The sequence below is a fragment of the Amblyomma maculatum genome, chromosome 4 (genome assembly GCF_055883805.1).
Source record: "Amblyomma maculatum isolate TAMU_Amacu chromosome 4, ASM5588380v1, whole genome shotgun sequence".
Classification (NCBI taxonomy): Eukaryota; Metazoa; Arthropoda; class Arachnida; order Ixodida; family Ixodidae; genus Amblyomma; species Amblyomma maculatum.
In genome coordinates, this window is record NC_139347.1 from 30,862,642 (window position 1) to 30,887,040 (window position 24,399).

General features: G+C 42.4%; 1 protein-coding gene across 1 annotated transcript in view; it reads left to right on the top strand.

The window, feature by feature from the left end:
• The first annotated feature begins 3,988 nt into the window (after nt 1-3,988).
• The window catches only part of LOC146190581 (cell adhesion molecule Dscam1-like), a 79,213-nt gene continuing 58,802 nt past the window's right edge, over nt 3,989-24,399 (top strand). The window contains exons 1-4 of the mRNA XM_084600198.1: nt 3,989-4,085; nt 4,596-4,708; nt 7,472-7,617; nt 14,771-14,946. Of these exons, the coding sequence (XP_084456324.1) occupies nt 3,989-4,085; nt 4,596-4,708; nt 7,472-7,617; nt 14,771-14,946 (532 nt within the window). The remainder of the gene's footprint in view (nt 4,086-4,595; nt 4,709-7,471; nt 7,618-14,770; nt 14,947-24,399) is intronic.

Sequence of the window (24,399 nt, forward strand, 5' to 3'; positions counted from 1 at the left end):
ATGTTTCCTACCATTTTTTGTTCCATAGCCCTCTGCGTTGTTTTAGCGTGTGAATACACTCAACCTCTTGTCTCTTCTTGTTTCGTGCATTTAACACGGTTTCGATCTTTTAATCTTCTCCTTAGCATTCCAGCATTCTCTGTAACCCGTACAAGACAAATAATACTTAAAAAATGACAGAATATGCAACTTATGCAAAGCAGATCGTCGCCGGTATAATCAGACAAGAAGAGAGCGGTGAAGCGACACAAAACACTCTCTTCTTCGGCCCCCCTGCCGTCTTTGCGACGCAAGAAATGCGAAAGTCCTGTCGGGGAGCGAGCCTTATATTACGCTCACGACGCAACTTTATAAGCTTCATTTTGAATGCGCAACATTATCGCGACGACCGTGAGCGTAAAACTTGCGACTAAAACTCGCATCTCTTCCAGCAAAGTGCGCGAACGTCGGACATATTTTTGAATGTTTTGCGCATCTCATCTTCGCCTAATCCCAAGGAGGTCGCACTTGCAAGATTCGGGCATCGCCTACTATATGCGCGTGCCCAGAATTCGCGTGCCATTTCACGGCAAAAATAAAAGACAGATGTTCTTTCCCTCCCTTGGGAGAACATAATCTTTTTCTTTTGCCCTTCGCGCGAAATGAGCTTCCCCATCAGGGAAAGGCCTTATTAGTCGTCGCGTAAGTTTCGGCTTTCAAAGACAAGAATACGACGCCCGGAAAGAAGCTCAGCAGCTGCCAGTAATGAGCCTAAAACGTACGTAGACTGAAACAAAATAGCAGCAACACGCGCTGCTTGGCTCTTTTCCCGCGAGCACTGGCGCTTTGCATTTCGGAAGGCTATGTCGTTGCGCCTTTCTTATAGCTACTTATCTTGGTGGGCGAGCCGTTATATATACATCCTCTGTATAGCAGATTCTGAGGTGGCTGGTAGAAATAAAAGCGAACGGCTTTTTGTTTCTTCAACTAGCGTGCAACGGGTTTGATGTCTTCGTTGTTTTCATAAAGTTCTCCCCCCGAGTATAAAAATAAAGCAGGGAGATGGTCGGGGAGCTTTCATGGCTTATTGCTGAGTATTTTGACATGCCCGAAAGAGAGCCGTTTGGTCTCTTTCTAACCCTCTTTTCTCTTGCTCATATATCAGTCGGTTTCATCAGCCCGAAGCCATTAGGGAATGTTGAATCCTGCACAGAGGCCTGCGCGATGGTAAATGTAGCGTAGGCGTAATTTCCGATGCTGTGTTGTCGTCGCTTTCCTTTCGTTTTCAGCTTGTGAACGGTATTGGTGACGTCATATTTCTTTAACTTTTCGCTTTCGTGGGAGCGGAAGTGTGCAAAGACCCACTGCTTCTCACAACAGTGACAATGTTTTAAAATCTATAGCTTATATACCCCATTCGTCAGAATATCGCGCGACGGTGACAAATCGCAAGCACGCCTCTGACAGGTGGTTGTTGGCAGGTTACATCGTCGGCCTCTGGTTGGCCGACGGATTGTGCGACGTGAAGCGACCGTATAAGAAGGACGAATTGAAAAGAATTGCTAATCCGGGTAGCTCCTTTGAGGGTGGTTGGTGAGGTCGAACCCTCCTGATAACTTGGATCCCTAGTCTGACACTACTCCCAACCAGGCGGACGCGTTCGTAGGGCTTGGTTAGGGCGGTATTAAGGCGAAATCCTTTATAGCCTCATGAGTGTGCGCAGAAAGTGTCCGTCCGCAGAGTGTATCACACCGTCTTTGTCGAAGAATGACATAATTTATGTATAAAAGAACGGTTGTACAAGATAGAAGGTGAAAAAAATGTCTTTGTGCGCAAAGTCTCGTTGGTGGGAAGTGATTAGTTAGAGCTAAAAAAGTGAATTCGGCGTCGAAATAGTCATGGACGTCGATATAGTGAGCAGACGTCAAAACAGCCACGGACGCTGCAATTGCGCAAAATACGTCCAGACTCTGCAAAAACGTTGCAAAGCTTTAATGTCAGGTCTCGTCATTGCGTTACAACAAGCACAGTCAAAAGCAAAAGAGGAAAAAATAATTCAAAAAAAGAGTAAATGCAGTAAAATAAAAAATATAATAACAGTTAAAAAGTAGAATGAGCAAAAAAAAAAGGAGAAATAGGGGGAAAAAGGAAAAAAAAAAAGAAGCCAAGGAGTGAAAAAGTGGCAAATGAGTGCAGAGAGTCGCAGGAAAGGCTTTCGTCTTAACGCACTTAAAAGAGGTCTAAGTTTCTGCAAGAATTTTTTTAGTCTATGTCGGGTGTCCTTTGCGGTACCTTACCACTACATGCTAATGGGTATGGGCGAGATAATCAAGGCAAACACTGAGGCATTAGGAATTGAGAAAGTATCAAAGTACATGAACGTAAGCCAGGGTCAGCAACGGTAAGAGCAGACGTGAGTTATTAGCGTTCTAATTTCATACTCTTCAAAGCAGCGCTTAAGTGCCCCAGATTTTTTCTGTATATTTCGTAGTGTTTACTGGCAACGCTCAACTTACGTAAAGTGGTAATGCTACTTCTTTGCCGCCTCTGATCACATCCGACTTCGTCACTGCATGCTGGCTGTGTTGATCCCTTACATATTTGATTCACATCCATTGTATCCCCAACTTTCGAAAGCAAAATAAGCCCACTAAAAACACTACTTAGAACCTCGCAGCTAAAACTCGCAGCGTCACATTATAGAATAAGATAGCTGCGCTCACATAAGGTAATGCCTTCGCATTCCCACGCGCAAGCAGTCTTAAGTGAATCTACCTTTTTTTTTTTTCCCCCAATGATGTACGCGACCATGCTGTTTTTTTTTCCCCACTTAACTACACATATATTTGTAAAATAAACCGGTTACTAGTCGGCGCCAGTCTTATGTCGATGTTTCCTTATGTTTTTCCTGCAAACAATATGTTTTCATCAGAGTAACATTCGAAAATAATGGGTAGAAGCAGAGAAAAAAGATGGCTACACAGTATGAAAGAGCGCTGAAGAAAGGTTGAGGGGAGCCTCCGTTCTAAGCCGAGCCAATGTTTCGACGTTGGCTCAGCTTGCAATGTTGCCTTGATGAAGGCAACTCCCTTCGTCGAAAAATCGGATAACCTTTCGAACCGAGGCCCTTGTTCAGTTCTCTTCGAAAATAATGGTATCATACATTTTCTAATCCGCTTTGCTTTCAGCTACATTGTGCACCCCGATTGTCTTCTCTTCGCTGCTGTTTCACGTATACGTAAACCGGTGAATAATTTAAAGTAACGCGCTTCATGTAACACGTGCAGTTTCACGAGAGAGATGCGTCTACAGAAATATTTTGTGTGTACATGTGTGTTTCGAAAATTCGTAGGCGCCGTCTTCGGAATGCAGAACACAAAATACAGGAGATAACCTGCTACCAACCGCGTGCATCATTGGTGTCGCTTCTGCTTGTAACAATAGCTGTTTAGCATAGCGTTGGCTGTGCTATCCCCCAAGTGTGCGAACAATTATGCACTGATTGGCTGTAATTGTGCTAAAAGGCTAGCAACAGATAAGAATTTATTATAAGAAAAATAAAAGCACTGTGTCCGTTTACTTTCCTGCCTAATCCGCTGCTTCTGAACTGTGGCACAGTAAATAAGGCCAAGCAGCCTAATCAATTGTATTCGTAGATATGGATCTTTTCCTTTACTCAGCCGACTGCTATCCATGCTGAGGAAACAATGCGACCGGTAGATGCATCAGTGGTAAGCGGTTCTACGATTTTGCGTTAAGGTTGCATCTACTGTAGAATGTGCGTGTCGATCTCTCTGTGAGAAGTTGGCAGACAGTGTAGTGTGTGAAAGTGCAATGGGACGATCACTGTGCACGAAAAGTTACAGGCGTGAGGCGTGCTCTTAGCGGCAGGTTGTGAAGCTGTGTGCAGCAACAAAGAAAGTTACGACCGCGACATATTTCTTTTCTGTTAGCGGAGGAAAGGTACAGCGTTCTGGAGACGGGCGAGCTGGTCATCCACCGCACTAACATGGCCGACTCCGAGAGGACGTACCGGTGCCGGGTGAGGAACACGGTCTCCGGCAGCACTGTACTCAGCATCAAGGCCGGGCGAGCCATCGTCGTCGGTGAGTGTCCTTCCAGCTACCTGTGCTGCGTACTTGCGTCTGTCAGGCTCTGTCTATGACCATATATTATCTTCGAATAGCTTTTAAGTCAAATCAGGGGCAGTTATATTTTATTACCTGTGAATCACTTTTAGGTTTTCCTTAAAACTATGTTTTAAGTTTTAAGTCAGGTGAGGTGATATATTAGTTTACGTCGGATAGAGAAATACAATTCATTTCTTTTAGAAAGAGCGTAGAAAATGGAAAAATCGTACCAGAAAAGTTTCTCGCTCACGTTGTATGCATCTGAAATTCGTGTTCATAAAGTCGAGAAACGGGATCAAGGTACTTCTGGTTCCTTTTCCCGTCATGCGGCATGTCGCAAAAGGGAATAAGACCGCGGCGTGCACAATTGTAAATCCGCAATCTATCTCAGGACAAAATAGTTATGCGAATGGGGCACACGCCTTTATACTGCAACAAAGTATAAATGTTTCATATTCCTTCGCTTCTGTTCTATGCTCCGTACAGATGTGGGTGATCGTGTTGCGCCGAGGCTGGCCCTCTTTCGGAAGACTGTCAAAGCTTCGGTGGGAAGGACTGTGAATCTGCCCTGCGTCGTGGCCGCTTTTCCCCCTGCTAACGTAACGTAAGTACATATTTGTCCTTCTTTTTTTTTTTTTTTTGCTTTTGAACAAAAATATTCTCCAATTGTTTGAGAAACAAAATTGAAATTCCGTGTCTTGACATATTAAAGCAAGCAAGGAGGCTGTTTTATTCTATAACGTACAACATAGAGGGTCGGAAGCGGCAACCAATTTCTATGCAGTACAGATTTGTTTTTAGCTTTACTCAGGAATATTTATTTATTTATTTATTTATTTATTTATTTATTTATTTATTTATTTATTTATTTATTTATTTATTTATTTATTTATTTATTTATTTATTTATTTATTTATTTATTTATTTATTTATTTATTTATTTATTTATTTATTTATTTATTTATTTATTTATTTATTTATTTATTTATTTATTACAAATACCTACAGCGCCCATTGGGCATTATCGTAGGGGAACTTGTTGCAAACTTAAAGCAAACAGAAAAACTGAAGCGAAAGCATACAATCAGTTCTAAAAAAAAATAACAAAAGAAAGAAACAAGGAACCAGGAAAGAGATTGTAGTGATGAATAAATTCTCGAATGAGCACTGTCGAGAGCGGCACTCCAGGCAGTGTAATACGGTTCTCAGATACACGTTTAGTGCGAATGCGATACGTGTGATATTGCAAAACATAGGCTCGAGTCAGCGTATGTCAATGAAGCAATGCTGTCGCAATTGTTCTCTGACTACAGTTAATTCGGCTGCAAAGCCTAAGATTGCGGCTTCGATTCTGTTGTGGCGACTGCGTTTCCACAAATTTGAAGTGATAAGCGCTATTCTACTTAGATTTGTATGCACTTTATGAAAAACATGAGGGAACCAAGATTAAGTTTCCAGCGCTCCGTTACCCCTTCCCCACACAGCAAGTTACCTTTTATGTGTGAGAACTGATTAATAGGTTGATCACTCCATAACTAAAAGCTTGAAAACCTTGACAGGCTTTTTTTTTTTTTTCAGTTCCGAATTGAGATGGCTTCGTGTCTGGTCCAATCATTGTTGACACTGTTTCAAAGTGTGAGGGCTTAAGGAATAAAAATGAGCTTAAAGTCACGAAGTAAACACTACCGGGTCAGCAACCTCCGCGGGATGCCCTGTGTTTTGTACGTGATAAGAATGCGACGACCAAAGAGCGCCACAGCTTATCGTTTTCTTTTTCTTTTCTTACCATTTCTCAGCGCCAACCGCGAGCACACAAAATGAAACTCACAGCCTTTGCGGACACAGCCTCCTACGGAGCAAGCCGTATTGGAGAAGACGCAAAGTCCAGTATATACGCGCGCGAGAGGCTGTATATGGAAGCGTCTTTTTTCCGCACTCCCGACACAGACGCGCACAACTCCTCAGTTGTATCTTTCCCTGTTTTTCCCGGCGCCGGCACGCTTAAAGCTCCTTTTCCGCCTGGACGCCGCCTTTTTACGTCCGAAGCAGCAGGCGCGGCGGACCCCCTCTTCAACCCCCCCTCCCCCTCCCCCTTCTACTCCAAACCCAAGGTCTAGCCTAGTTTTTCTTCGCATTGCATGAGAAACGCCTATAGCCGGAAGCCTCAGAGGCGTCGTTGTTGCTTGTGCGATTCATCATAACGGATCAGGCGACTACGACTGCAGTCTCAAAGGTCCTTCTACTGGGGCTTCTACTTCTATATGCTGCTGCTGCTTCCGACTCTGCTCTTGCTTGTGCTAGCGCCTCTTCCAACGTCGCCGCTTCGAAGAGTCCACGGAAGCTTGGCTCGCCTCTGATCTATAAAGTCAACAGGCTTAGAGAAGAACTGGGTCGGCGACACGAGGCTAGAATAATGTCCAAGCGTAGCAAACACCAGCCGCAGCAGCAACTCGGTCGCCTCTTATTTTCGCGTTTCCCCCGCGCGAGACCTACTCCACGGCCCGTGCTTTTATTCTTGATGCTCAGCTTAAACGTCACGCACGCTTAAGGCCCGCAATAAATACCGCGAAAAGTGAAGCCCGAGGAACCCTCTCTACTAACTTCATTTTTTTATTATCTCTGACCGCCTTCATTCTCTCTCGTCATATTCGGCATGACAGTTTGTTTTGTAAGACGAGTTCGTGGAGATCATTTGCTCTTGCTTCCTCTCCTTCCAAAGCCGATTGTCGTTTGTTTCGTCTATTCTGCAAATGCTGTTACGTTTAAAACATTGAGACAAGTGCCCGGCGCTCGCAGCGACTTCGTACAAAGTGTAGGCAAAAAGGTAGCGGACATTCGAAAATAAGTCCGCCAGTTTGTGCGTGCGAAAGCTACAGAAAGTTTTCGAAAATGCAAGGCCGACTATAGAAATGAAAAAAAAAAAATGAATAACAGACCCTTTGCCTAGTTTCTTCGGTCGCTTGTCTTCTTTCCGGTGTAGTTGGATTCCATTGCCTTTCCACGTAGGGGACCAGCAAGAGCAGCGATACATGACTGGCGCTCTCGAATCATGAGCGCTCGGAAGGAGAAGAGGAAAGTAAAGTGAGCGAGGAAAGAGAAAAGAGGGGAGGGCAACGGAAGGGCAGGGTGCTGGGCCAGGCTATACAAGAGTCGAGAACGGAAAAGAAGACACGCGGGAAACAAGATCGGACAGCCGGAGTTCAAAACTCATTTCGTGTCTCTTTGAACGTTTGGTTTTGCTGCGCCGCTTGGCGCTGCTGCTGCTGCTGCGCGCGCTGCCCAGCGTGTTCGTCGGTTGTGCGCTTGTTTTATGCTTTTTTTTTTCCTCATTGCTCTTTGTTGTCGCTGTTTTTCCGTTATAGCTGGACTGGAAGCTCCAGAGCTTTGCGGCGTCGACGTCGAATGCAGCGTGCCCAGCTCCGAGTGAATCTTTTGTACACTGTTTTGCCTCGCTCGAGCTGCCCCGCTTTGTTGCTTCTGGCTTGGTCGGCGCCCCTGAAGACCAAGCGTTTGGCACAGCGCAACACGAACTGCTTGTTGGACAAAGTTGAAGATCCCTTCCGTTGTAGCCAGTTCACTTCAAAAAATGACGCTCCTGCGCGAAGGGAACTTAAGCCTTATCACTTTTGTTTAGCCCGCAGCCTGCTTTTATTTTTTTCTTCTTATTTTTTTGTTGCAGCTCTTCGGGCTCGGTGTTCGAAGCACAGTCGGAAACAATAACGCGGAGTCGTCGTCATTTTGTCAATTTTAGACAGGGTCTGTGCGAGCCGGTGTTTGATGCGTTTATATCAAGTATTTGTGGAGTGACGTCCTCCCTCATACTCGGATATTTCGTTTACTGCTCATATAATGTCCCTCTGATCACATAAATAAATTTCGGCTTATTTTAAACTGCATTCTTGAGATTCTTAACAAATATCCCATCTTTAAAATGTAAAATGCACAAGCTAACTGCTGCAGAAAGGAGGTGTCCAAGAATTGAAATGTCAAAGCGGCAAGCGAAGCCTTTGTGGTAATGCAAATCTTCAAATACCAAAGTCGCTACTTTTAAGCTTTTCACATGCTTATTGAACAATCAGCTGCAGAGTATCAGTAACGCCTAGTATGAATAATAATAATAATAATAATAATAATAATAATAATAATAATAATAATAATAATAATAATAATAATAATAATAATAATAATAATAATAATAATAATAATAATAATAATAATAATAATAATAATAATAATAATAATAAGAATAATAATAATAATAATAAATCTTTATTTAATGTGCAAAGGAACAACCATGTGGTCTTCGTGCTGCAGCACAAATAAAAAAAATAAGAAACAAAAATGAAAATGCACAAACATGTTTACACACACACAGAGAACACAAAAGAAGAAATAAATAATACATGAAATGAAACTGAGACGAAAAGAATCACGGAAAGAAAGCAATCAATGAGTATCATCACTTATATACACAGTGAGAGAATTATTGAGCACACCAGGAAAGAAAAAAAAAAAGAACGGTAGATAGAGGAGAAAAACAACAACAACAAATAGCTGACATTGATTATAGTAATATAGAAATATACATAAAATAAACAACCATTCCAGGCGCAACAAGTGCATGGTACTTAAAACACAGGCTAGAAATCCCGAATTATACATTAAAGAAATAGTATTGAACATGGGACAGTAAGCTTCGAATATAAAGTTTAAAGTTGAAGTATAAGTAAGAAACGGATAAAAAGCAGTTCAAGATACAGACAGCATTGAACAGGAGAGAAAGCATAAAGTGAAGTAAGTACAATATTAAGGCTAGAAAGTGGGAGTTATATGTTATAAAGTACTATTTAGAATACAACGCTACGAACATCCAATGTAAATGAACAGAGCGAGTTTTGGAAGATGTCAAGGTGATGTCAATAATAATAATAATAATAATAATAATAATAATAATAATAATAATAATAATAATAATAATAATAATAATAATAATAATAATAATAATAATAATAATAATAATAATAATAATAATAATAATAATAATAATAATAATAATAATAATAATAATTGGTTGAAAGGAAAGGGCAGGCACATTATCTGTCCCACTTGCTCCGTGGACACCTGAACCGCGCCGTAAGGGAAGGGTAGAAAGCGAGAAATAAGAGCCGGTAGTGGAGGGCTCCGAGGTAATTTCGACCACCTAGGGATCTTTAGTGCACTGACATCGCACAGCAGACAGATGCTTCTTCGTTTCGCCTCCATCTAAACGCAGCCGCTGGTCGTCGGGATCGAACTCGGGTACTCCGGCACAGTAATCGGGCACCTTAACCACAGCACCACCACGACGGGGCACTCCTCGTATGAAAAAGTAAAGAATTGTGATTTTCCCGCGTCTTTTGTGTTGATCAATGCTTTCCTAGACCAAAAAATAAAACAATTATGAGTTTTGCCGCTGTGTCAGGAACGTCAAATAGAAACTGCGAAGATTCTTGGAAACGCTTTATTGTGTCAAGCACTGCGTTAGGGGAGTAACTTTAGTTAGTTGGTTATTTTCCTTTTTAAACGAAGCACTTCGTTTTTTCTCGTTGCTTAGTCGTTGTTGTTGCGACTGAAGGAAGAAGGGGAAGAATAATTACGAGACACTTTAGCGACTAAAGCGATGAAAGGCGAAAGCCTGAATGTTGCATTCTGCTACGCATTTGTTGCGAATGTCCCGGTGAATGATGCTTCGAGTAAAGAGGGTGACTACTGTTTCACATTCTTTCCTTCCTTTAGCGCATACACAGACATGCAAGAACATTTAGGCACCGGCTAGTATTGGATGCAATATAGAGTATATGTATTTGATTGTATGAGTTTCAGCAAAGATACAACGTACCAAAGAGAAAAGTAGAGTTTTTGTCAAAAGCTCAGAGCCCCGGGGGTGTCGTCCTTAGCCGTGTAGTCCCCCTCAGCATTCGTGGATTCCTTACCCATTTCAGAGCGCAAGGTCGCACATCTGCTTGTCTTCAGGAAATTTGGAAGGCTAAATATGCATTATGAGTCACGTGGCGTGCCTAAGAAGCAAACCCATGGAACTAACCCCCCCCCCCCCCACCCTCTCCTCTTTTTTGTTTTGTGCACAAAGTCTGTATGTTCAGGTGCGGACAGAAGCAAACGGACCACGCAACGGCCTTCTAATAGTTTTTTCACGTGTTGCCCAGTTGCAACTTCCAACCTGTGGTGTATGAATGAGGGTACTAGACTCTTAGTGCACTCTTTTGTCAACAAGTGGTATTTTTCCTAATGTCCAGTGAGAAAGCAGCGACTTCAGTTAGAATGGAATAGCCAGTAATGCCCGCACCCGTGTAGTCTGAAGCAACAACATGAAGCCAAAAAAAGAAACGTACGCACACTAGAAAACTTCTGTGCGCAGTGCATGTTACGGGGCAGTAAAAACGATTGTCAAAGCTGCCACGCAGTGGTGACATTAATAGACCACATCAGGCGCTGAAAAAGACAGCTTGCCCGAGGGAACGTTGAATAATTAATAACCTTAAAAATATCAATAGCCTTCGGTAAATATGGGTTTGGCTTGAATTCTTAGTTATGCCTTTCGCATGAATTTCGGTTGGTACTAGTAGTGTTGGTACTGCCTGACTTCCTCAAATAATAAATGTTTATCCTCCTCCTCCTCCTCCTCCTGCGGAAGTGGAAAAAAAACTACATGTTGTTTTCATTGTGTACCTAGATTTTTATTTATTTTTCTAAAGTAATCAGCTCGTCCAAATGGCGCTCTAGAGCATATTTGCACACGTTTCAAGAACGAGGCACATCTCGAAATATGTGCGCGCTATCAATCTCGACAAAGCAGTTACGGCTTGCGATAAATATTCACCAGACTACTTCCCAAACTATCACTGCAGAAACGTTAAGAGAAAAGGACTAGTCGTTATTTCTGCGCCTCGCGAATTTGATGGGACTGACTCGCAATAGAGCCGCCGAGTTACGCGCAAGCAGCAAATATAACAGTTCTGCTCTTCGTAATAACCATTAACAGAGAGCATCGAAACACTAATGGTTAGCACTAACCCTTAGTTATCGTTAACCTGGAAATGATTTTCTAACTAACGCGCTTTCAGTGCATTGTTGTTGTTTCGTTTTTTGTCAGTTTACTATGGTGGACATTTTGCCTTGCTGTCCTTCCATCGTTTTTACTTGTTCTTTTTTCACACATAAGAGCATGCCTAATTGTTTCTGGTAAAAGGCTGTAACATTTATTACTTCGATAAAGAGCAAAATTATTTGGTATCAATTACACATGTGCTGTGGGAATTCAAAAACAAAAACCTGAACGACATATAAAAAGTAAGCATGTGAAATATTAATTGCATTACGCACCAGTGCAATGCTAGTGCTGAGTAGAAAATATTCGTCACAAGTTTTATTCCGTGCCTGCCTAGCTGGAGCCTAGTTGGAAGCATTCAGGAGCGAGAAGGGCAGAAAGCTATTTCTGGCAAGCCTCCGACGTGCCGTCATGACATGTACCGTCTTTTCCAAACGTAGGCTGGCTGCATGTCTTGCTTCGTATTCACATAGTGGAGCCGATGCGAGTTCCCTAATGACCGAAAGGTACTGAAAGATGAAAAGAAGGGTTCTTCCCACTTCACAGAGGATTATAGGATGGGAGGGGTGAAGGCGGAGGACGCACAATTACTGCGCTGTACAACTATATAGCGTAAATGTAATGTGTAATGTGTAACTGTTGAGTTACACTTGTCAAAAATGGCCCGCACACGCGCCGTCATACTTTTCAAACATGACGTTTACTTGAGGACTGCTTCAAAACAGAAGGCTCACTGTGTACTAAAACGCTGAAAATTGTTTAAATAAAACGTTTCTTTAACTCGGATCATTCGATCAGGTGTGAAAACGGCTGAGAAGGGACGTGTGTGATTTAATTTTCATGACAGTGCCCACCATCATGTGGAACAGCGAGATACATCGACGTTTCTAAGAATTCGTAAGCAGCACACCCTAAGCACCCTTCCACCATCCACCTCCCGTGAATGTGGATTAGCCTGTGTGTGTTTATACAAGCGGCATCCCGTCGCAGCGGGCCTGAGCGCTTGCTGTGCGAGATTTGTGTTTCGGGGAACTTCACAAAGCACGGTTGTACTTTACGTTCATTAGGGTGATTCGTGGTGAGCTACTTGTAGATAATAATGATTTACTAACTTTGCTTTTAATGCAGGTTGTCACGGTTGTGCAGAGAATGCGTTAAGTCCCCCCCACAAATATATATATATATATATATATATATATATATATATATATATATATATATATATATATATATATATATATATATATATATATATATATATATATACTACATAAGGTGCAAGTTCATACCGTGTGACCTGACACTACCGACGTAGCTAGTCTTGTACACTCTGCTCTCTCCTAATTTTCTTCTACGATCATCAGTTGAAACAATATGGCTGCCACTACGGTGTAAAAATGCCAAGTGCATTTGAACAGAATAGGGGTCGTGTAATTGATCCGTAAAAAACACCTCGTCACAGAACCCCCATGCAGCACCAATGTTAAAAGCAGTCTTCCTTGCTTCTGGTTATTACAGCGTCATTAGTTTCTCCCTGTTAGTTGCGACTCCTCACTGCCTCTTAGAAGGCTTCACGAAACGAAAGATGTTAGCACGAGAAACAACACGCGAACGAAGCCTTCGTTTTGTAAGAATGCCTCTACCTGAATGTCCACTGGCGTTCACCACGAAGCGAAGGACCACCGGAAGAACAAAGAAGTCAGGACAAGACGTACATAACTACACGAAATGTTTGTGGCGCGAAAATTAGCCTCTCTCTCACTTTTTTCTCTTTCTCTCTCTCTCTCTCGCTGAAGCCTGGCGCACTCTCTTTCCATAAATAGTTTTCAAGCGCTGAACTTGCAAAAAACAAAAGCAGGGCTGCCCAAACGGCACGCGTTCCTGCTAGGATTCAAGCCGTGTCCTCGTTTATGAGCGGCTGGGCAGGCGTTTTCCTCGTCTCTACGCCGCCGCCATCTCATTTGCTTACAGTGCACGAGGCACATTCTATAAATGACTATGGAGGCTGCAAGAAAACCCAAGATGCGAACGGCGCAAATCTTTGCGTGATTGCAGCTTTAGGCGGCCGTCTCATTTCCTATTCGCTTCACCCTCAGACACGTTGGCTTGCTCTCCCTTTTTCACCTCACGTGTTGCTGGAATTTTATTCTCCTGCCCCTTGTTTCATTTTTGTTTGTTTTTATTTCTATTTTACGACAGAGTGTGGCTTTCATTTCCAGTCGGCTCTGCGCTTCGCGGAGACAATCTGAAACCGTTTGCTGATGGGCAGACCTGAGGAAAAGCAAATGCTCCATCTCGATTATGGTCTTAGAGTAATTTTTTTTTTTGCCTTGCTTATTTTCTTGATCGAGTTTCACGAGACAGTAGCACCATATCAGAAGGAATATGCATTATCTCTAATGAGAAATGCTCTGACACGAACTCTGACTTTATTTATCGACCTATATATATAAAGTTTAAAGTTGTAAAAGGCAAATTAAGTAGCAACACTCTTGAATTTGTCACACTTTCTTCTGGTTATGCTATGAAACGCAGAAATCCTTTTACTTTGCTTCCTTTTCAAACAAAAAATAATGTCTTTAAGTGTTCATTTTTCCCTCGTACAGTTGTGGAGTGGAACGGCCTCGATGGTGCGTGGTTTGAGGTGGAAGACATCCAGCAATTTCAGGCGTTCATTGAACGTAGTGTGTGAAATTTAGTCATTGTCATTTACAGTCACGTTTTTATTTTGTAATTCCATTAATGTGTCTACGGTTTCATGTATTTTATCTATTTGGACATTATTTTATTAATGTTTTTGCTATTTTGATGTTCACTGTTGTCATTCCCACCATGCCACGGCTCCTACCTTGGGGCTAGCAGTATTGCAAATAAATAAAATAAATAAATCGAATTAATTTATTGGCCTAATATTTTTTTCGTCAGCAACATGACGTCACCCTATATCGATTGACATCACTTTAATCTCTACCACTTCTCAATTACACGCAACTGCTGCGGACACAATTTTGTGGATGCGGTCTGCGGACAGAAATCTGTGAACATAGCGAAGTTCTCTCTGTGCCTACTTTTTTGCGTTGGGGAAATCCTCGATCTGTGCGATTTTTTTTTAATTTCGTCCAATATATATGAGTGGAGCAGACCGCAAATAACCCCGTCCTTGAGTTTCCTTAAATGTGCAGAAATGTAATGAAAATTCAGGGAACTATAGGCTGATGAGAGCGCCACTGTGACGACCTTCATAAGTATGCGTATGCAAGGTCTACGTGCTGAGAAGACTCTTAGAATAGCTCCGAAGTAACTTCAGAGTAATCACAGTAGGAAAGTAATACATACATTTTAAGCGACATCATGAAATGAAAAACTGCGTTTACGAGTTCGGTATGGCAACTTGCTTTTAACATTCAATGTCCTCTTCTGAGCCTGACCTTTAACTAATTAACATTGAGATAGAGCTTGCCACTAATCGACAAACTAAGCTAACCAGCGGTGCGGTATGTCCATTTTGTAAGCTTACGCCGTGCTAATAACATGCCTCTTTCCCAACCTCCTTCAGCTGGTACAGGCAACAGAGGAGACAGCTAGAGCCCCTGATGAATGCTGCCGGCATCAGGCAAGTGAACGGCATCCTGACCTTTGAAGAGGTGAAAATCGAAAACGACGGCGCGTACATATGCATCGCTGGTAACGACGCAGCTGAAATAAGGGCCGAAGCGACACTCATCGTCACTGGTAAGAACAATCCTCCAGTCATGTTTTCGTGTTGAAAAAAAAAAAAAAAATGTATGGCGTGGACCATGTAGGATAAAAAAAAAAGAAAGAAAGAATGCTCGCAGCTGTATACATGAATGGAACGGGGAAAATAATTGACAGCTGATCAGTGCAAATGGTGCGAAGGGAGTAACACGTTAGCATGTAGGTTCCTATTCGTGAGCGTGGCGTTGGAACTCTAAGTTGCCTACCCCAAAGAAAATTTAGCTTATTTGTTCACCAGTTGCGGTGGTACAAATTTTCAGCCATATCCTATGTGACTTGCTACATGTTCGTCAGATGGCGCTTCTTCGTGTATATATGTAAAACTCCTCAATAAACTAAATATAGCGCCATCTGTTCTCTCCTCCTCCGGCGCCGCGGCTCCTCTCGCGTTTCGACCGTAGTTCCACCTACGCGGTGTACGGCTAGCGCGCGCTCTCCGGATCAGGCGCTGGTAAAGGTGCTTGTGCCGGGTCTCACCAGAGCATTTCAGCTTGTATTTTGTCGCAGTGTGCTCACGATAAAATATTACTCGGTGCTGAAACATCAATACAGAATGTTGACTGGAATTTTACGCCAAACTAGTTTCAGCTGTCTGTGTCTTACGCCGCACGTACGCGATTTCGGTGTCGGTTCAACTCGCCTTTATCTCCGTGCCTCCGTAATTCCGTCACCCGTTGGCCAAACTGAGCGGCATGCTTTAAATAAATTGTAACTAGGCTACAGACGGGGAAAATTTAGCAACAGTCTGTTTAGAGTTTATTTGCAGCTTTGACTGGCTTGCGAGCTGCCGGTAAACTTGAGAAGCGTGGCAACAATTGTTTCCATGTGTTTTCAACACCGTAGATCTATCGGCGCTTGAATGCATGGCGTGCGAAATCGGGGACTAGCACGCCAAATGAAAGTAAAGCACGAAATATGTGGCTTTATCCGGCCGCCTAAGGAACGTCACTGCTTCACTAAATGCGGCGACACACTCAAAACATGGAGTTAGACAACGCCTCAGAAAGCATGGATGAGTAGCTAAAACCAAGGACTTTATTCTATACTTAGTTTCCTAACGCGAAAAGTGTAAAAAATAAATATGACGCGCGGGCATGTGACACTTGGCAAGGCGAAAAAATGAACAAATCCATACAGTGTGAGGCGGCATATTAGTTTAGAGATGAGCAATTGCTTACTGAACTCGCAGAGCCGCGACCATAGCGTTGAGTTTGAGTCCGCTCGGCCGATTGGGTGCCGCGAAACCTTCCTCCGCGCAGCATCTCGATTCGCGGACAACATTATAAACAACCGTTCGTCATCCTGCCCAAGTGTGCAGCACCAGAAGCGCCGCAACATGGCAATTTATAACAAAGCAACTTGAGAGAGAGAGAGAGAGAGAGAGAGAGAGAGAGAGAGAGAGAGAGAGAGAGAGAGAGAGAGAGAGAGAGAGAGAGAGGCGCGATCCGTAGCAAAACAGCACGATATGCGCTGCACGCGCGTCGTTTTGCAATAGGGAAAAGGAGGCAGCCAGCACAACAAGTAAGAAAAAAGCGCGCGAAAACCCGTGACGGCGCTCGGAATGGGAGGGTAGTAGGCCGAACGAGCGCGCCGGAGAGGAGGCGGGCGGCAATCATCACATGTTTGCGCTACATTTAGTTTATTGAGGGGCTTTAAATATATGAGGGGGGGGGGGGGGAGGGGGGGGAGGCTTTCTCGCGCTTAGAAGCGGCTGCACAATACCGGGCAATCGTTCTAAATTGTGCCCACACGTTCGAATGACCGCGTGCTCTATTTCTGACTGACTACGGCACCTTGAAAACCTGATGCCGGCATTGACGACAGTGCACTTCTTGACCAGAAACTATTTGGCGACCCTACCAGAATAATTCAAGATAACCTCATTCAGGAATAAGCCAAATAACATACGGTTTTTATGTATTTAGTGTGAAATGCGCGCCCGGAGTTTTTCTTTTTCTTTTCTTTTTTCTTGCTACACTTTATTGCCCTGTGTGAGCACAAGACAAGCTTTAAAAGCAAGATTTTGCTCCGCTTCGTGATATACAGGAAAGCTGTACTTGAACAACGCCAAATCGCTGCGTTCACTTTCATACGTAGCTGTTCATTCCATACGTGCTCGCTGTCAAAAGGGAGCCGTAGGTGTCCCTAAACAACATACTGGGAAACTTTTTTTTTTTTTACATTGACCAGGTGCATGTTTCTTTAAATCAAATGACAGAATTCTGTCGTACCGCCGACTGCATTAAATCAACCGTGTGGGCGTACAACTTGAATTCTTACCCTGCACATTACTCCAGCCTTTCACATCTTCATATTAGCGCAATGTTCCATTTAATTTATTTTGACTTCTATGTGTAGCTCCCTACTTCAAGTGAGTGACCAGTAATGCTTGTATACTTTCACGACACGAAAGTCTTAAAGCATGCGAGTCGCGCGCCCGCGTTCTAAGTCAGAAATAATATCTATGAGAACATGGAAGATAAACATAAAGCCAGAGCATTTTCCTTAAGCTAGTCCTGGAGCTTTATTCACTAGCCCAAGCTTATAAGCGCTGGCTTTTACTTGATATTGATAATTATTTTATTTTATGGTTTGCCCAAAGTCATTATTCAGCCATCATATAGGCTATCATTGTGCTGTACAATTCGTGATGCACGGTGGATGTTCGTACTTGTTTACATTTTAGTTCAGGATAGCTCAACAGTCGGAAAGAACCAAAGACAAAATAGCACAGCACCACCAGAATGCCTTTTCTCTTGCTGTTTTGAGTCACGAGACATGACTTCGTGGAGTTGAAGAGAGGAAAACACGAGGCAAGGGCTCCAGAGGGGATGCGTTTTAAGCTCGGGGAACCGAATCGCCAATCAAGCTGGCTAAAGTAGGTACCACTCGGATGAGTGCACTTCCATTTGTTTCAAAGGCCGAAACCTAGATTACAAAAATATTTTTCTGAGATTGCATTTCGCTGAAGCGGTTCCTTCTCTTTAAATCATTGCTCCTTGTTGTGAGCTTGAATGATTTTGACAAAAGCCTTCAATAAAAAGCTCTTTGTTCTTATGCACGTGCCAAAGAAGAACGCTTGCGCTAAGAGAAACATACAACGATAAGGCGCTTTGTTTCATCTGTCATCTTTGCATCGACTTTCCTTTTCAATAGGAAGAGGCCAATATCATCTTCCAGCTTTCCTTGAACCGGTTTAGAAAGGGAGCATCGCATAAATTTCAAAGCTGACGTAAGCCATGCTCTCATGATAAAAATCTTACTCATTGTATGACAATGTTGTAATATAAAGGCTGCGATCTGCGGAGTTTTGAAAATGTAGATTGTTTTTCTTTTCACTGCGCTTTACCGACCCTCAAAATAAATTCAGATTCATGTGAGTGTCTGAAAGTTAATGGTAGCAAGCTTGTTGCAGCTAGACATCCCTTCTACGCACAATATCATTTCAAATGTTGAGAGTTGAACTCGCAACTGAGGAACCTAGCTCCGAGCACCAGGACGTATTTGACCGTCAGGACGGATATATAAAGTTCCTTGACCAGTTATGCAACAGCTGTCAGGACTAACGATTTTAGACCTATTAATGCGAAAGTAATTCTCGTGTAATGAGTGGCATCATCAGGGCGCGCGTCGGCAGTGTGTTGGCAGTGTGTTGGCAGTGTGTGTGGACAAATTCTGTCATCAGAGCATGTCCTCACGAACTGTCAATAGTCCACTGCAAGCGTAATTAACATAATAATACAAAATGTGGTACCAAATCTCATTGAAGTATGGCCGGCTCATTGTTGGCCTCCAAATTTGAATTGCCCCATAAAATTTGGTCCTCCTGCACACTCAAACTCGACTTCGTCCTTATTTGACCAAAATTGGTACCTAACCTAAATGAGTACGCTAACTCAGTGGGGACTTCAAATTTAGGTGGAATTCCTCCCTACCCCTCTGTATCCCCTAAACCAGACCAAAAGTGGTGTCTAACCTAGTATTAGTATGGCCAACTCAGTGGTAACGCAAATTTAGGTGGGCCACATCCCCCCTATATTTATTTATTTATTTATTTATTTATTTATTTATTTATTTATTTATTTATTTATTTATTTATTTATTTATTTATTTATTTATTTATTTATTTATTTATTTATTTATTTATTTATTTATTTATTTATTTATTTATTTATTTATTTATTTATTTATTTATTTATTTATTTATTTATTTATTTATTTATTTATTTATTTATAGCACCGTTAGGCATTGCAGTAGGGGAGGAGGGGGGGGGAGGTATATAACAAAGCAAGATGCAATCATACATGTAGCAAACATCACTATGCCTCTTAACAATACTTGAGAGCAGTACTAAATTTCTATCTCAAACTCTGCTCATAGGACTGTTTTAGAGTAAATATTAGAAGAAATGTAACGCCAAAAAAAAAAAATGAAGCCCTAATGGTTCAGTGCTAGAAAGAAAGCGTCATTGAATAAAAGAGAAGCCACGGAAACTAGCAAATTATTTCAGCCTTCCACCGTTTTCGGAAAAAAAGAATGTTTGAAAGAATTGGATTTACATAGGAATGGTTTAACCTTGTTTGTATGGTCTCTTCTTTGTAATACGTAGCTTGGAGGTTGAAGGTAGTTTAATTAGGGGATGCTAGTGCAATCATGAAATATAAGCCGTCGAAATTTGACTTTGCCCGAATTTGACTAAAACTAGTGTTTAAACCCATTTGTGTATGGCTAACTCAATGGTGAATTCCAAATTTGAGTGGGTACACACCCGAAGTTTGGTTCCTTGACACCCGGAATTTGACTTCATCCGAAGTTGACCGGTAGAAACTATAACTAAGCAACGAAGCGGGGAGCTCATATTGAAACTAGACAATTTAAGCAGACTTAAATGCACCCCTGTAATTTATCCGAGTTCAGTCTCTCGGGTACATTAGAGTAGCGTAACCCATTCATGGATTTAAAATGCGGTGTAAATGCTCACCTTTTGGTTATAATATTGAAAAAGACAGGGCACAGCACCGCTCAGTTCCAAGTATAAAATGATCTTACATATCTTATTCAGTTCTTTTGGTCCAAGTTTTTATTTTCTTCCCTTTGTCAAGAAAAAACGTGTAAAGCTCACAATCACGCAAGCGTTTGATGACCGACTAATATTTTTTATTGAAATACGGACTATTATTGTAGCACATTTCCTTCAGAGTGATACAAGGCGATTCGCATGTTCGATTTTGACGATATACTTGAGTCGTGCGTGAAGTGAAGATAGCGGGAGCAGCAACTACCACCGTTCAATATCTGTTGCAAAATTTCGCCTCGCGTAACGCCTTGTGTGAGTACAGTGAACCATACGTAGGGGTAATGGAAAATACGAATGCTGCGGTATATACCAAACGGGAAACTGAAAATAACTGCCGATAGGGGCTTTTACATACAGCTAGTGGCGCTGCGTGTCTACTAAAGCAGGCGAGCAGATAAGGCAGAAATAGCTTCGCCGCTGTCGCCGCCCTATCTGTGGTTTTGAGGCATTTTGTCGGTTTGAAGTGAATTGAAATTCCTTTTGGAACAGGCACGTATGTCGCGTTCTCCGACAAGTCTTCTGAATGCCTGTTCGTCAGGTTTTCTTTTGTTACAGAAGTGGTATCCTCGGTGAACGAAGAAGAATATATAGCAATTTGAAAAATATCTATAGTGCTGCAAGCTGCTCGACAATAGTTGACGAGCACCGTCAACTGCGTTGCACTGCTATATATGCAAGTTGTTCCAACTTAATGTAACCAAGACTTCAGAAGAGACTGAGTTCCATTTCCTCGTGAAACCATCCGAGCGCTGTTAAGAGTTGCGCGGTACACTGTAAATATTTCTAGCTCTTCAAATGACTTAATTAGTGAAGAATTCCCTAACTTATTATATTAAGAATATGTAGAACCGCCTTAAAAAACTACCGATTTCGTTGTTTGCAGTAAAGTGCTACTTATAGAGCTTAATTTATAAGCCTTGAAAGAAAGCTGTCACGTGACCGCCTGTCCGATCAAAGCTTCCGCGCAGGGGAACAAGTATAGCCCCGCGGGAGAGAACGCTCCGCAAAAAAAAAAAGAAAAAAAAAAAAAAAGAAGTGATTTTTTTTTTTTCTCGGAGGCGCATCCTTCGATATTTAACCAGCAACCCGATCACACAAACTATTTTAGTGCGTGCGCTGCACATAAACGCCAGTAAAAACTTAGGGGACCCTTAATTGCTGCCTTTAAGGACCTGACGTGATGGCCGTTAATGACTGCCGTGTGCATACTGCCCTCGGGGATCAAAGTTAGTGCACAGCCACTTCGCTACGCGCCTAATTACTAATAATATAGTTAGTATTCCATTATTATTAGTATTACTATTTATTATATAATTAATTATATCCTCATTAGCATACAGTTGTAAGCTGCCGTATATGAAAGACCACTCAACATAGATACAGAGCCCCGGTTCATCGAAGTGCGTTGGTATATATTCTGATCTCATCCTCCAATCTCAAAGGCGAAGCCCGAGGTGGCCCGGCCTGCCAGCTCAGCAATCTTATTTAGTCTCATGACGTCACATAACCCCCGATCAATCAGGGCCGTGTCATGTCACCAGCCAATCGCTACCTTTCAGAGGCATGCACTGGAGTTTTCAATCACAACACCCAAAACGTCGACGGTGGACGTTCTGGAAAAAGGAATCTCTGACGCTGTCAAGTTAAGATTTCCACTTCTCTCGATACAAACCTTTGATATCTACGCTGAAAATAACTCTGCGGTGATAGTTTCAAAGCCAATGATTGAATAGCATGCGCTGTAATCTAGGTAATCCTTACTGGAGGTGCGCACTTTAAAATATTGTCGACCAGCATTTTGAGACCTGCAGCGTATCGCATACTTTTACTGGTTACTGTGCAGCTTCTCAGTTTAGTGCCGGCTATAAACTATTTGCACGTTGCGCTGAAATCTTTATCTCTAGTGGCAGTTGCGAATAATTTATAGGTTGCACTTCAAGATTACAGGAGTAACCTTCATATTTTACCGCACTCGACCTCAAACTTGAGAGCACAAAATTGATTACTAGCGTAGCCGTAGTGCAGAAGAAAATATATTAAATCGTTCCGTATGTGTAGACAGTTATTAATGCATGAAAGGTTGTACATCACGTCTCCTTCAATGGCCTTGCCCTCTTGTTCTGAAGCCTATAATTCTTTCTATGTATCACAACATATAAAAATAAACTTTACCGAAGCCACAAAAAAAAATCATAACATCACTGCAGATCAACAGCGACATAAACTGCATACGTATTTGGTGGTCTTGCCCTCTTGTCCTGAAGCATATAATTCTATGTATCGCAACATATAAAATTAAAACTACCGAAGCAAAAAAAAAAAAATAATAAAGTTACTGTAGATCAACGGCGGCATAAACTGTATACGTAAATCTTTTTTATTAATAACTTCAAATTCACCTGTGGTAGGCTTGGTTTCGTTTGTGGATTTTATAACTTCCCAAAGCGACACGTGCTATGAGAGACGTCGTAGTTGAGGGTTTCTGAAATTTCGACTACCTGGGGTTCTTTAACATGCACTGGCGTCGCACTGCTCACGAGCGCCTTGCTTTTCACCTCCATGGAAACGCGGTCGCCACAGCCGGGATTTGATCCCGCATCCTTGGACACAGCAGTCGAGCGCCTTAACTACTACACCAACTCGGTGGGTTTCAACAGTGGCAGAGGAAGACCAGGATAGTTAAATTCATAAAGAACACAAAGTAAAATAAACAAGGGTTAAGGACAAGCACCGGTGGACTGGCCAGCGTTTCGACTTGGGGCAAAGATAAATGCTCTCGTCTAAACATTACCTACCGGGGCTGAGGCTTCCCTTCGACCTTTGATCATTTTCCCTTCTGCTCTTCTAAATCTAATTGTTTATTTCTTTAAAGAACCAATCTACAAAGTTGAGGGGTTAATATGCGGTTAAAGCAGAAATATTTACTGGACGAGGAACCAAATCCCTTAATTAGTACCTATGAAACGTACAGTCATTTAGTGCCTTGCACTCAACGTACACGCGTGAACTGATCACTGAGACTAGAAAAGTTACGCAAAGGAAGAAAAAGGAAATATTAAAAGAATGCACTCGCTTACACGTTAGTAGCGTGCGTTCTGAAGACCTGTGTAAGTTAACTGGCGACGGCATGCAAATGGGCTTCATGAAAAGCGGCAGTAGTTGATGACGGGAGTTTTTCTCTATAATATATAGCACCCCTTATCTCCTTAAATCAACAAGCGATGTTTTCGCAGCACGTATTTAAAAACATGCGCGGGAGGCTAAATCAACACTAAAGCGTGCCTCCCGAACCAAGATTTTATAGTGTGAAAACCTCAAACCCGATTCCGAACTTGGTAGTGGCAATTCACTGCTTGGATATGAGTCACAGACAACACTGTCGGAATGAATCTTTGGCAATTTTTTGTTTTGTTTTGTTTTGTTTTGTTTTTTTTTTCGCCTGAGCGTGTAAAGGATGTTCCGCTACGAGTTCCTCCTTCTGAGCAGTGCGCTAAGATGTAACTCGCAGTGATTACAGCCAGGGTATTATAAAAAGGGCGGATCAAGGCATGCTCCAACGCCAGAGTGAAAAAAAAATTGCCGGGGTTTAACTATACGTAAACCGGATAAGAAAGGCGAAAGCATGGTTCGGCATGGTTATGCTTGGCGGTCTAGCATTGAGAAACTGGCACAGATTTCGGCAAAGTGTGCCTTCTCCGAAAGAAAAATTCATTGATTTTGTCGAAACGAAAGGGGCATTGCCTGTCTCACTTCTCCGTGGACACCTGTTACAATCAACTGCTTACAATTGCACGTATACATACGTCATCGGTTCAAATTCATATTGCGGACTTGCCTCGAACTAGACTAGCGGGCGGAGGCTAAGTGGAAAGCGAAATGGTGTGACGTCACCCTGAACGCTGCGCAAAGAACGTTTGCGTCACAACTTCGATACAAAATTACGTCATATTTTTGGTAACACATTTTTTTTTTTTTTGAAAAGTTTGCCACAAGGCATAATTTTCTGTGATAATTCCTAATTATCGCAGCAGTGCATGTGATGAGGACGAGGCGAGCGCACAGACACAGCGCCGTGCTTATGGTACTCGCCTCGTCTTCGTCTTTTGCGCTGTAGCGATAAATACAAACCAGCATGCCCGAGTTTCCACCTTGGCATAATTCTTGAGGTTCGGGCACAACATCAAGAAACCCAAAATGTCAACCATGGCAGAAGCCCGTGAAGAGGTTGTGATGATCAGACCGGCTCTTTCACCATTTCCTCGGCTATGCGCTGCATGCTGAGAACAGGCAGTGACCTATTCGAAACCTTGTGGCCTTGAAGTTATAGGTTAAGTGGTTTGAATTCGTAGGC